Genomic DNA, 11,403 nt, shown 5'->3' on the forward strand with positions numbered 1-11,403 from the left:
CGGGGCAGCCCGTGGCCAAGTGGAAAGGGAGCTTGGCTTGTAACTGGAAGGGCGCCGATTCAAGTCCCCACCAGGTCAAAAGGGCTGGGTTACCCCTGAGCAAGGTACCCATTGCTTCCCGGGCACTACTCAGTGTGGCAGCCCACTGCTCCTAATTCTAATGCAGAGAAACAATTTCCCTAAAGGGATTAATAAAGTATAACTCTTAAATCTTAAAAAGTAGCATTGGTTGTACGGTGGCAGCAATCTTGAAAGCCTAACATGAGGTGGCTCCATGTTGGACAATCAAGTTCAGGGGCATTTCTGTGAACTACTAAAATGCGTCACAAAATCATTCTTTGCATTTTCGTAAAAACTTCTTTCACAACATAGACACTGTTTTAGAGCTTGGGGGTAGTGTATGGTAGTGGTTTTTAAAAAGAAAATACTGACTTCACCCTTCTGACACAACTGTATTTTATTGAATTTATCAAGTCAACAATCAGTGACAAAATACAAAACTTTTTTTTTCAAAATACAGCTAATTTTGAGTTAAAATATTTACACTTTTATGAAATAGCCTCTAAAACTTTAACAATTTAGGCGAAACTGAAAAATTATATTAAAACATGAAGTGTGGCACTAAGTGCCTTTAAACATTGGCTTAGCTTGTAGTGCTACAAAACCATTGACAATCTTAGTGCTTTTATATTTTTCTTCAAAGTATTTAATACTTCTGACAATCCAACAATATATAATATGTGTCCAAATTTCCCTTTCTGGACCTTCAAGGCATTAAATAAATACTTTGTGTTTAATTTTCCAGACCATCCTCGTGTATTTAACTTGATTAGTCACATTAGTCATCTTTGTTTGGCAAAGATGTGACTATGTCTTGCACACTGGTTCTGGTGTTCCTCAGGCTGGTTCTGATGTTCCTCAGGCTGGTTCTGATGTTCCTCAGGCTGTTTCTGGTGTTCCTCAGGCTGTACTCTTCTCATTTTTATCAGACTTTAATTGTGGAGACGAGGCTGAATGGCAATGGCAGAAGCCGGCACAGTTTTCAGCCTTCGTCTGGATGAGCGACAACACATCAGGTAGAAGATCTCTACCACGTTGAACACCACTGAGACACAGGACATCACGAGCATGAATATGATGAAGATGGTTTTCTCGGTGGGTCGAGACATGTAGCACTCGACAGTGAAGGGACACGGAGCTCGGGAGCAGACAATCCGTGGGTCCATGATGAACCCGTAGAGATAATACTGCCCCACGATGAATGCCAACTCCAGGAGGATTCTGAAAAGTATGGAGGTCATGTAGGTTCCCAACAGGTTGCCCGTAATCTGGACGTGGCCTTTGTCGTCAGAGTACTTGGGCAGTTTGGTGGTTTCTGCATGCTTCTGCATGTATTCTCTCAGCTTGTTCTCTTTGTGTATGACGTGGAGGACATGGCCGAGGTAGATCAGCGTCGGCGTTGAGACAAAGATAATCTGGAGGACCCAGAACCGAATGTGTGAGATTGGGAAGGCGTGGTCGTAGCAGACGTTCTTACAACCGGGCTGTTGGGTGTTGCAAATCATGCTTGACTGTTCATCGCTCCAAACCTGTAACAGTCAGAGAAAACATCATTAATACCAATTCCTCTTGTCCAATACCAGCAGGAGTATCTATCAATACTGGCGGTATCAGTCTGTTACAGTAGTTTCTTCAACTGTTAAACAACCAAAATATTACTATTTACAACTTTTAGAGGCTTGGTTGGGCAAACAACATGTCTGTAAAATGACATTATAGACATGAATTATTGCAAACATTGTTTTTGCCCTTTCATCAATCGCAGGGTTTTCAAGGTTTCTTTCCTGGAGTTATACAAAAATATTTAATATTTAAAATATTTAACTATAAGGTGAACAGCTGTGGACCTTTTATAATGCTTACCAGAGGGTGATATTTAATCAAAAGGCCTCAGTGGGCCCTTTGGACAGGTCACATGGGCGTAAATGATTAAATCAAGGATGGCTGGGTTCTATTTAGCTTGGTTCACTGCCACACTGTTTTAAGTCACATGACACGTGATTGGCAACACTTGTTTTTGCCGTTGTTAGACATGCTTTCATGCACAAAATGGCTGCCCTTTTAAAGACGGGTCCACTCGCCCGGAAGCAAACTCAGACCTTCTCTGCTCCGGCGCCGAGGACCATGATCCTGAAGATGAACAACACACTGAGCCAGATCTTCCCAATCACAGTGGAGTGGGACTGAACCTTGTCCAGCAGAGATGACAGAAAACCCCACTCTCCCATGGTTTCTGATCTGATGAGGGGGGAAAAAGTGTTAATGTTAAAAAACAGGAGTGACACTCGTTTGTAGGGTAAACAACACAGCTATAATGTAATGAATCCAATTTTCCTACTGTTACATTTGTATCAATAATAGTCAAGGACAGGCGACTCCGAGGTGGCCCCCAAATTAAATTCAGCTTAGGGCCCCATAAAGGCTTGGGCCGCCCTGAGTTCTAATATTCCATATTAATTTAAATAGGCCTGATGTTGAGTGATACTCAATATGAAGTAAATACATGTATTTACTCTTATATAAAAGTTGGTCAACGGTAAAAGTTTAATTAATAATGAATAAAATACTACTTTAATTGACAATAATTAATTCACAGGACCTGGATAAACATCATAAACGACACCCCGGACAATCCTGTTGAACAGTTCCAATCGCATAAAAGTCATAAAATCCAATACAATGTTCAGACCAGAACATAGAGAAGGAGCTATAAAGTCTGTTGTATAATCTCCAGCTTTCTATTGTGTTAAAGATACTAGAGGAATTTGTATTCAGCAGAAGTTTGCATGTGCCTTTAGCTTTCCCCTATATCATTTACTATAACTATAACTATAACTATATATATATATATTATAACTATACTATAAATAAAGCTCACTACACTTCATCACTTTATGCAATAAATAGGGTAAAATAATACGGTGCAAAAACAAAGTCCAAGACAGACAAAAAACAGTAAATATTAATACACTAATAAAAGAAACCAATAAAAAACAACTGTGACTTTACTACAAGGCAGGAAATATACACATATATGTGTATATCTATATATTTCTCTCTATATATCTCTCTCTCTCTATATATATGTATATATATATATATATATATATTTATATATGTATATATATATACATATATATATATAGAGAGAGAGAGATATATAGAGAGAAATATATAGATATACACATATATGTATATATGTATACACATATATATATATATGAATAATAGCATATCTTACCGTTGAAACGCTCAGGTTTTCTTCCTGACGGGCAGTCAGTCAGTCAGTCAGTCAGTGAGAGTGTTGCCTCCTGCAGCTGAATGATTAAAAACCAGAACAAACCTCTGATACCTTGAACCTTTAGAAGATTAGGATACCATGTTGTGCAACCGTGTGTGTGTGAGCCGTCACGTTGTCATGATATTTGACAGTGATAAATCTGGAGTGGGCAATTTTGGGCAGAGCAGTGAAAAAACCCCCCAGTTTGTATGGGTTAATGATCAACCATTTGATAACTGTTTGATATCATTTATTTTTTGTTATCACAAAGAGCCAGTGAATGGGTGAAATAAGTTGTCTGCTCACCTGTACCGGTTAAGCCAATAAACCTGCAACGATGACCACGTGAGGATGGAGCAGTCACGCTCATTTTTGTGTTAATAAAAGGATTTTTATACAGTTTTATTTACATAAGATCCTAAAAAATGCAGGGTATCCAATATCCAGAAACTTTAGCTGCAGAGATTTTGTATTAAACTTTTATCACAGTAGTTTAATTTAGTTCAGTTTTTATTGCTTATCTTTATCTTTTATTACAGAAACTTTATCATCTTTGAATTTTGGACTTGTGTTCATGTGTCTGACATATGACATACCATATTTAATAAAATGATTGCATGTTATACAAATGATGCAATTATACAATAACATGTGTCATTTTGCACAATCAGAAGTAGTAAAGTAGAACTTGTAAAGTGTAGAAATGAAGAGATAGGTGGGGTTTTTTCGTATATGCAACTTTAATTATTTATTTAAAAACATCAAAACAAACTTACAAAAATGACGTTACATCGTCAATCCATTCATTATCAACATTCAAGAAAGCAGATTATTTCAAGTCCTGGGTAATGAACATGACAATAACTTAAAGGGCACATCCAATAACAGGGCACAAAACAACAATTCTGCTTATTCATACATAAATACATTATCAGTATTGCACGCTTCCATTATTGGATTTCCACCTTTTAAAAAAATAACGTAAAATTCCAACTCTTCTCACCACATTATCACACGCACTTTTCTGTTTTCTGTCATGATGTTTTGTGTACACTTCTTTAGTTTAGTCTCTCTGATGTTTGTAAACCAGAAAAATTAAATTTTTTCATGATTGCTCAGGAGTTTTTTCTCCTCCTTTGCTCCGTCCAGGCTTCCTCCGATACTGTGGTTGCTCTCCATCTCCAAGTTCAGCTTGTTTTGCTTGAGTGCCTCCTGCGTCGTCGGCCACCTGGGACCGGAGAGGCTGGCGGGGTTCTCCGCTGATGTGAGCTTCAGATTACGAGACCTGGAGCCGCATCGGATCCTGGTGCACAGCAGGTAGAAGACCTCGATGACGTTGAGGAACAGGGAGATGCAGGCCACGACCAGCATGAAGATGATGAAGATGGTCTTCTCCGTGGGTCGGGACATGTAGCACTCCACGGTGAAGGGACAGGGTTTTCTGGAGCAGGGGAACATGGGGACCATGATGAAGCCGTACAGGTAGTACTGGCCCACAATGAACGCGGCTTCAATGATGATCTTGAAGACGAGCTGTGTCAGGTAGCTGCCCAGCAGGTTCCCCTTGATCTTCACCTTTCCCTTCGCATCTGTGTACTTGGGCACTTTGGAGGTCATGGGTCCACCAGGGCTGGACAGCAGCTCCCTCAGCTTGTTCTCCTTGTGGATGACGTGCATGGCGTGGCCCAGGTAGATCAGCGTCGGCGTGGAGACAAAGATGATCTGGAGGACCCAGAAGCGGATGTGCGAGATGGGGAAGGTCCAGTCGTAGCAGACGTTCTCGCAACCAGGTTGCTTTGTGTTGCAGATGAAGCCCGACTGCTCGTCACCCCAGACGCTCTCAGCACCGGCACCCAACACCATGATCCGGAACAAGAAAAGGACGCTCATCCAGATCTTCCCGATGACAGTGGAGTGGGACTGGACCTTGTCCAGCAGGGTTGACAGGAATCCCCAGTCTCCCATCTTTATGTTCAATTATCTATGATTTTAAAAACAAAATAAGGAGAAAACGTTAAAAACCCACAGTAAATGAGACAAATTCTAATTAAATTTGTGCCGAAAGGAGCTTTCCTTGTAGACAATGGGTTTGTCGTCCTGTTTAACTAAGATAAATCATTTTTCTTTTGTTGAACAAGGCTACACAAGAAGGAAGAAGACTTCAGAGCCTCCCGGAAAATTAAACTTCTTTCCCAGTATTTATTCAAAGTAATGATTAATCAGAATATTGAACGAAAGAATGTTTTTTTACACTGATGAGGCGTAGTAAAGGTATGCTGACAGAAAATCAAAGCTTTTCTCCAGTTGAGTTTACATTGTTTAAAAAGAAATTAAATCATATGTACTTTAAATACTGGAAAGTTAAACAGTTAGTTAATAGATTTTTAAAGCAGACTTATGCTATTGATAAACAGAGAGAATATTAATTTACATCCATGAGTGCATTTAAATAAAAAAAAAACAATCTCCTAAAACCTAAAAGTGCATTTACTGATCATTTGATTCTGTAGTTTTTCGTAGAAATACAAAAAGCCGCCAATAATTTTCATAAATTGTTCATATCTGTCGCAGAGGAGAGAGCGTGCTGCATCTTACCTGCTGACCTGGTCAAAAAAGACTGTCTCTGTTTGGGACGAATTGCTAACTGAAGTTGGACCTTGGAGTTTGGCAATGGTTGAGGACAGCAAGACAGGATCAACTTGCACAATCCACACCTGGTTTTAGTGTCACATTGTACGTGAGCTGCCAGCAAACGAGAACAGAGAACGCTGATGCAAGACAAGAGCCAGTGGACGCCAATGTAATAATTGACAGGTGCACCGTATCTCATAGGTTCAGGGGCCAAGATCAATCTCTTCCTGCGAATTGGCATTGAATTTGTCTTAAAGTAAAGGTTTTTTTCCCCCACGTATTTCATGGTGGCAATGACTGATGATTACTTGTGCAACTGTTAACACATCAGTTCCTCCATTAGATGCAATTACACATGATTACACACATACAGATTGATTTTTTTTTCTTGTTTTTGAATCAATAACAGTCTGTGGAGACTGGTGCACCACACTTATCTTTCATTAACAATCATTCAGTCACATCATGATGCATATTAATGACATACTGACAGGTGTTTATTGACACTTGTAAGTTAGTGGATGGAGCTGAAAGTAAATGTAGTAAAAATGCTTATTTTTCTCTGCTGCAAACACCTTTTACATAATGTCTCAAAATATTATGATGTTCCAATTAACAAAAGCAACTATCTCCAAATTCAGATTTTGCCTTCCTTGTTGCAACACTCATGACACAGAACATGTCTGCGTCACACTAGATGATTTTCAAATCTGACTTGATTTAAAAAAAAAAAACGATCTGGCCAATTATCCTCTAGTGTGGGACGGGCATTAGCTTAATGATACAGCACAGTCTGCAGATACTTACCCAAAGTTTAGCATACACAAGCTCCTTAAACTAAAACTTAATAATAATAACACATTCATTTGGGAGTTTCGGGGGAGTTAACTAGTGTACGAGGACTTTTGTTGTTGTCGGAACTGAGCTATTTCTGCTGATTCTGACATTTCGTGCTAGCTTAAATTTCACTATAGCTTGATTCTTACCTTGCTAACAAATAGTTTATTCAAAAGTTCACAGCAAAACACATTATTACTTTTCTTTTGTTCTCTCTCTCTCCCCTAATACTTTCAGCAATAAATGATTTAAGCTAATGGCAGAGGGTTACTTTGAAATACTATCTATGAATTCTTTATAGACGCATTAGCTAAACATAACTGTCTTAGCACACATTAACACAACCAACTGTCGCTCTGCAGTGTAAGAGATTAATGGTCGGGCTGGATAAGAAACTGCTTAAGGTCAGACTGTTGTCGTTATCACGAAACCTCTGATGATTTACAATTGCGATGTCATTTATTAATGAGGCAACAGAGTGTGCGCCTTCTTAATAACACAGGGCAACATTGCTTAATCTATGGAAAATGTGCTGAACAAACACATAAAAAAAAGACAGATTGTAAAAAAAAAGACAGCAATGATTAGATTCTGTATATGACGGGGTTTATTGAATCAAAAATGTTTACATCAAACTGTCTTAAATCATCCTAAAATTGTTCATAGATCTATTCTACAGTCTTTAAAATGTCTTTTTGTTTGTGTATTGTGTCAAAAAGGTCACTTAAAGTTATTTTGAGTAACATTTGGCATGTTTACAGCAGCTGGCTACTTCCCACCCTCCACCACTATTTATCATAGAAAAACACAGGTCTTTCCTCTCTAAAGCCAAGTACACAAACACTGAAACTCTTCTAGAACAACCAATCACCGACCCCCAGCTTCAGATGTGGACCTCCCCCACATCACTCTCAGATGGTCCAGTCTTTGCGACCTTGCTCACCCCACCTTTGGCCCCATTCACCCCCACCATTTGTCTCTCCAGCTCCAGGTTGACACAGTTCTGGTTCATCTCGTTGCGGCTTTTGAACACTTTACGCTCCGAGAACGGCGGAGTCACTGGGGTCACGGTGTAGTCCTGCCTCCTCGCCATGCACTCCTTCACAGCCCTCACACACAGATAGAGCAGCTCCAATAGGCAGAGGGCAAGGGAGATCACCGTCGCCACCAGCATGAACCAGATGATGACCGATTTCTCTGTCGGCCTGGAGAGGAAGCAGTCCACCTCGTGAGGGCAGGGGAAGCGGGTGCAGATGTAGCGTGTCTCGAGGGTGAATCCGAACAGAAAGTACTGACCCACGAGAAAAGCAACCTCTAGGATTATTTTGGCCAAAAGATGGAGGACGTAACTGCGTAGGAGGCGGCCACGGATGCTGATCTTGCCACTGCTCTTGGTGTACTTGGGGAGTTTGTAGGCCTTACCGAGGTACAGGCCGGCCTGATCATCCAACTCTGCCTGCTTCTTCATCCTCTCCTTCACCTTGAAGTGGGAAGCACAAGAAGATACAGTTAGAAAGATTCCAGTGATCTGATGAAAGACAAGAGGAAGGAGTTTGTTGGATAGGGTTTAGCTAGATACAGGCATCTGGACATTTTCTTGAGGATGTTTCTTCCAGTTCTGGTGAAACGTCTTCAAGAAAAGCCAGACCAGTTGCCCTTTTCTACACTCCTGAAAATACAATGGCTTGGCCGACAAGTTATATGCGCTCACTTGACACTTGATTTAAATTTACTTTAAATTTAAATTATGTGCTTTCCAATCAGGATTGTTGCAAACGGGTTTGACAAAGCAGGCAATTATCTGGGGCCCAGAACCAAGAGGGGGCACCAAAGAACAGCTGATTACCATAGCGATGATGATTTTGTTGGAACACCTGGAAAAGATATGATGTGCTACGTACATGAGATAGCAATGACATGACGGTTAGATACCCTTAACAATACCCTTGGGTTTGTTGAAGGGCCCTAACGAGACCAAGACAAAAGAGCACCCAAGACTGGGACTAAGAAAAGACCAAGGCAGGTCTTTGTCTCGTTACAAGACTGGTCTTGGTCTTGTTAGTATGGTCTTGACTATAATACTATCCCTCCCCAGTCTTCAATAGTGAGACAGCTACGTAAGTGGCCGATAACAGTGTCTTAACTTAAGTCCTTGCCATACTTTTCGTCATTTGAGTCCACAAAGAGCTGTGTACGTGCTCCGCTCATGCATACTAAGATCCACACCGGTCTGGCAGGCCACATATGTACACCTGATACAACAATCCATTCCAACGGATGTGTATGACTAGCATGGTCAAAAAGCAGGGTCTTGGGTGGATGATGACATTTTTATATCCCCTGGAACATAGTGGACCTAAGCAGACTTGCTGACCCTGAAAGTATGAAATTAACACTTAACCATACACACAAACCAAAATGGACACAGACATTACATTCTGATGTGTCAATTTATTTGGTCTAAGTCAAAGATTTACAACCCAATAATGTTACATAAGGTGTTGATGAGTCTACTAACTGATAATGGTATAATACTGATATTCATTCCAGCAGAATGAATCACCTGGTCCGTGATTCTGTTGCTCAAGAGCACCAATCACGACTATCAATCGCTGCAGTGACTCACCTTCTTCTCAATGTGGAGCACATGAAGGACGTGGCCAAGGTAGAGCAGCTTTGGCGTCGCGATGGCGATGATCTGGAGAAACCAAAAGCGAACGTGAGAGATGGGGAAGGCGAGATCGTAGCAGACGTTCTCACACCCGGGCTGCTGAGTGTTGCACACAAACTCGGCTTGCTCGTCGCCCCACACCTGGACAGGACAACACGAGAGCAGAGAGTCAAAATTGCAGTTTGCACTCTTTCTGATCCAGAACCCCAAAAAATAAACCACTATACCAGTACCTTATCAGCACCAGTGGTCAGGACTAGGATGCGGAACACGAACAGCACTGTGAGCCAGACCTTCCCGATCACCGTGGAGTGACTCTGCACTTTGTCCAGCAGGCGGCCCAGCAGTTCCCAGCCGGCCATTTCTGTCGCCGCTTGTCCTGCTTACTGTTTAGAGGCGATACATAATAAAGACACACTGTTATTATTGTTATTAATATTATAATAATATATAACACACATACAAACAGTACAGTTCTTTCTGCAGCTCTAATACATCAGTTGTTTTGTAGCACAGTGACTCTCTCGCTCTCTTTCGAGGCCAAACTTTCTTCACTGATAAAAGACGCAGCTGTTGATTTCAAGTCTCCAAAACACATTTATCTGCTGGAAAAAAAACGTAACCTTGGTCAATACCAACCATGCAAATCTTAATTCGAGGAATGTGAGACTCTGAGCTCGACAAACAGTAAATTTGACAAATTAATGAAAAGACAAATATGTTTGATTTTGTGCTTAATCAAAATGTAGTGAATGAAGAAACCAGATTTGTGCGTGGACTGTGAAATTGTCAACTGTAGATTGATTGGGATTTGTGAGTCTCCAACACCCTTGTTCAGCGGGAATAAAGGCGCAACCTAACCCTAACCCACCCAAGAAAACGTCAATGAGTGGGAGGGAAAAGTACAAAAATCAACCCATTTTTTTAGCTTGTTTTGTGTGAAATTGCAGAATAAATAACCATTTTCTTCACTTTCTGATTTTAGATTCTCAATTGAATATGAAAAGTACAACAAATTGTTCTTCAACAGATCGTATCACATCCCTTCTAGGTTCATAGAAACCAAACAGGAGACACGTTGAGGACAGAAAACTGTCATTTATCATTCACATGACGATTCACTGGGTTCTCTGACTGGACAAACTCCAAAATATCAGAGAACGTAGTACAAACATGGCGGTTGTTGCTGCTACAGGCAAAGACCTTCATGTCTGTGGAACCTTAGATGAGAGATTTGGTCCCTCTGAAAGTCAAGATGATCGTTTTCTTTTCAACCAATCTGTGCACACTTAGGATTCATAAATGTAGTGTTAAAAAAACACAGTTCTCTTCGACGCCAAGGAACTCTTTCTTTGATTTTCATCAGCACATTATTGTATGCATTAAGGAACACAGACCCTCAAACAGTGCATGGTACAAATATGCACCACTATCTAGAATTGGTTAAATCAGTGCAGTGCGAGATCAGATTATTCGAGAATGTTAAGCTCACCTGTTGGACGATTCCGCGGAGAAAAGACAGTCGTGATGCGAAGCGGGCGAAGAAATGGCAAAGTGAAGGAGGAGTAAAGAAGAAGAAGAAGCTGAATTGTTCATTGCTTCTCTGGTTCCTTATCAGGAAGGACACGTTCAAACCACAACAACTAACCTCCGAGTCCTGACGCTGAGGCTGGTACACACAAAAACTCAAACTTACCAAACTGCTTTTTAATTTGATTATATACTGTATGTGTATATATATATATATATATGTATACATAAAAGACAAGGGCAGTAAACATGCTCTGCACTGAACATATATGTCAGCATTTTTGATCTTTAAGCCAAATTCGAGGAGAAATAACGCAAAAACTGTGGATAAGAGCTGCCCTCCTTCATCAGCAGTGACATAAAACATACTTTTTTTAAATAAAAACATTGTTTA

At 40.5% G+C, this 11,403-nt stretch overlaps 3 protein-coding genes across 3 annotated transcripts; all 3 read right to left on the minus strand.

The window, feature by feature from the left end:
* Positions 1-439: 439 nt before the first annotated feature.
* LOC131443769 (gap junction Cx32.2 protein-like) lies at positions 440-3,447 on the minus strand. Its single transcript, XM_058613712.1, has 3 exons — positions 3,302-3,447; positions 2,160-2,298; positions 440-1,589 (listed from the first exon to the last, which is right to left on the minus strand). The coding sequence occupies exons 2-3, from the start codon at positions 2,286-2,288 to the stop codon at positions 993-995; spliced, it is 726 nt and encodes a 241-aa protein (XP_058469695.1). The 5' UTR covers positions 2,289-2,298; positions 3,302-3,447; the 3' UTR covers positions 440-992.
* Positions 3,448-4,061: 614 nt separating this feature from the next.
* Positions 4,062-6,089, minus strand: gja13.1 (gap junction protein alpha 13.1). Its single transcript, XM_058612589.1, has 2 exons — positions 5,936-6,089; positions 4,062-5,321 (listed from the first exon to the last, which is right to left on the minus strand). The coding sequence occupies exon 2, from the start codon at positions 5,303-5,305 to the stop codon at positions 4,436-4,438; it is 870 nt and encodes a 289-aa protein (XP_058468572.1). The 5' UTR covers positions 5,306-5,321; positions 5,936-6,089; the 3' UTR covers positions 4,062-4,435.
* A 1,308-nt stretch (positions 6,090-7,397) lies between these two features.
* LOC131443810 (gap junction Cx32.7 protein-like) lies at positions 7,398-11,073 on the minus strand. Its single transcript, XM_058613816.1, has 4 exons — positions 10,972-11,073; positions 9,713-9,865; positions 9,435-9,620; positions 7,398-8,288 (listed from the first exon to the last, which is right to left on the minus strand). The coding sequence occupies exons 2-4, from the start codon at positions 9,839-9,841 to the stop codon at positions 7,692-7,694; spliced, it is 912 nt and encodes a 303-aa protein (XP_058469799.1). The 5' UTR covers positions 9,842-9,865; positions 10,972-11,073; the 3' UTR covers positions 7,398-7,691.
* Positions 11,074-11,403: the final 330 nt, after the last annotated feature.

The sequence above is a fragment of the Solea solea genome, chromosome 17, assembly GCF_958295425.1.
Source record: "Solea solea chromosome 17, fSolSol10.1, whole genome shotgun sequence".
In the NCBI taxonomy this organism is placed as follows: Eukaryota; Metazoa; Chordata; class Actinopteri; order Pleuronectiformes; family Soleidae; genus Solea; species Solea solea.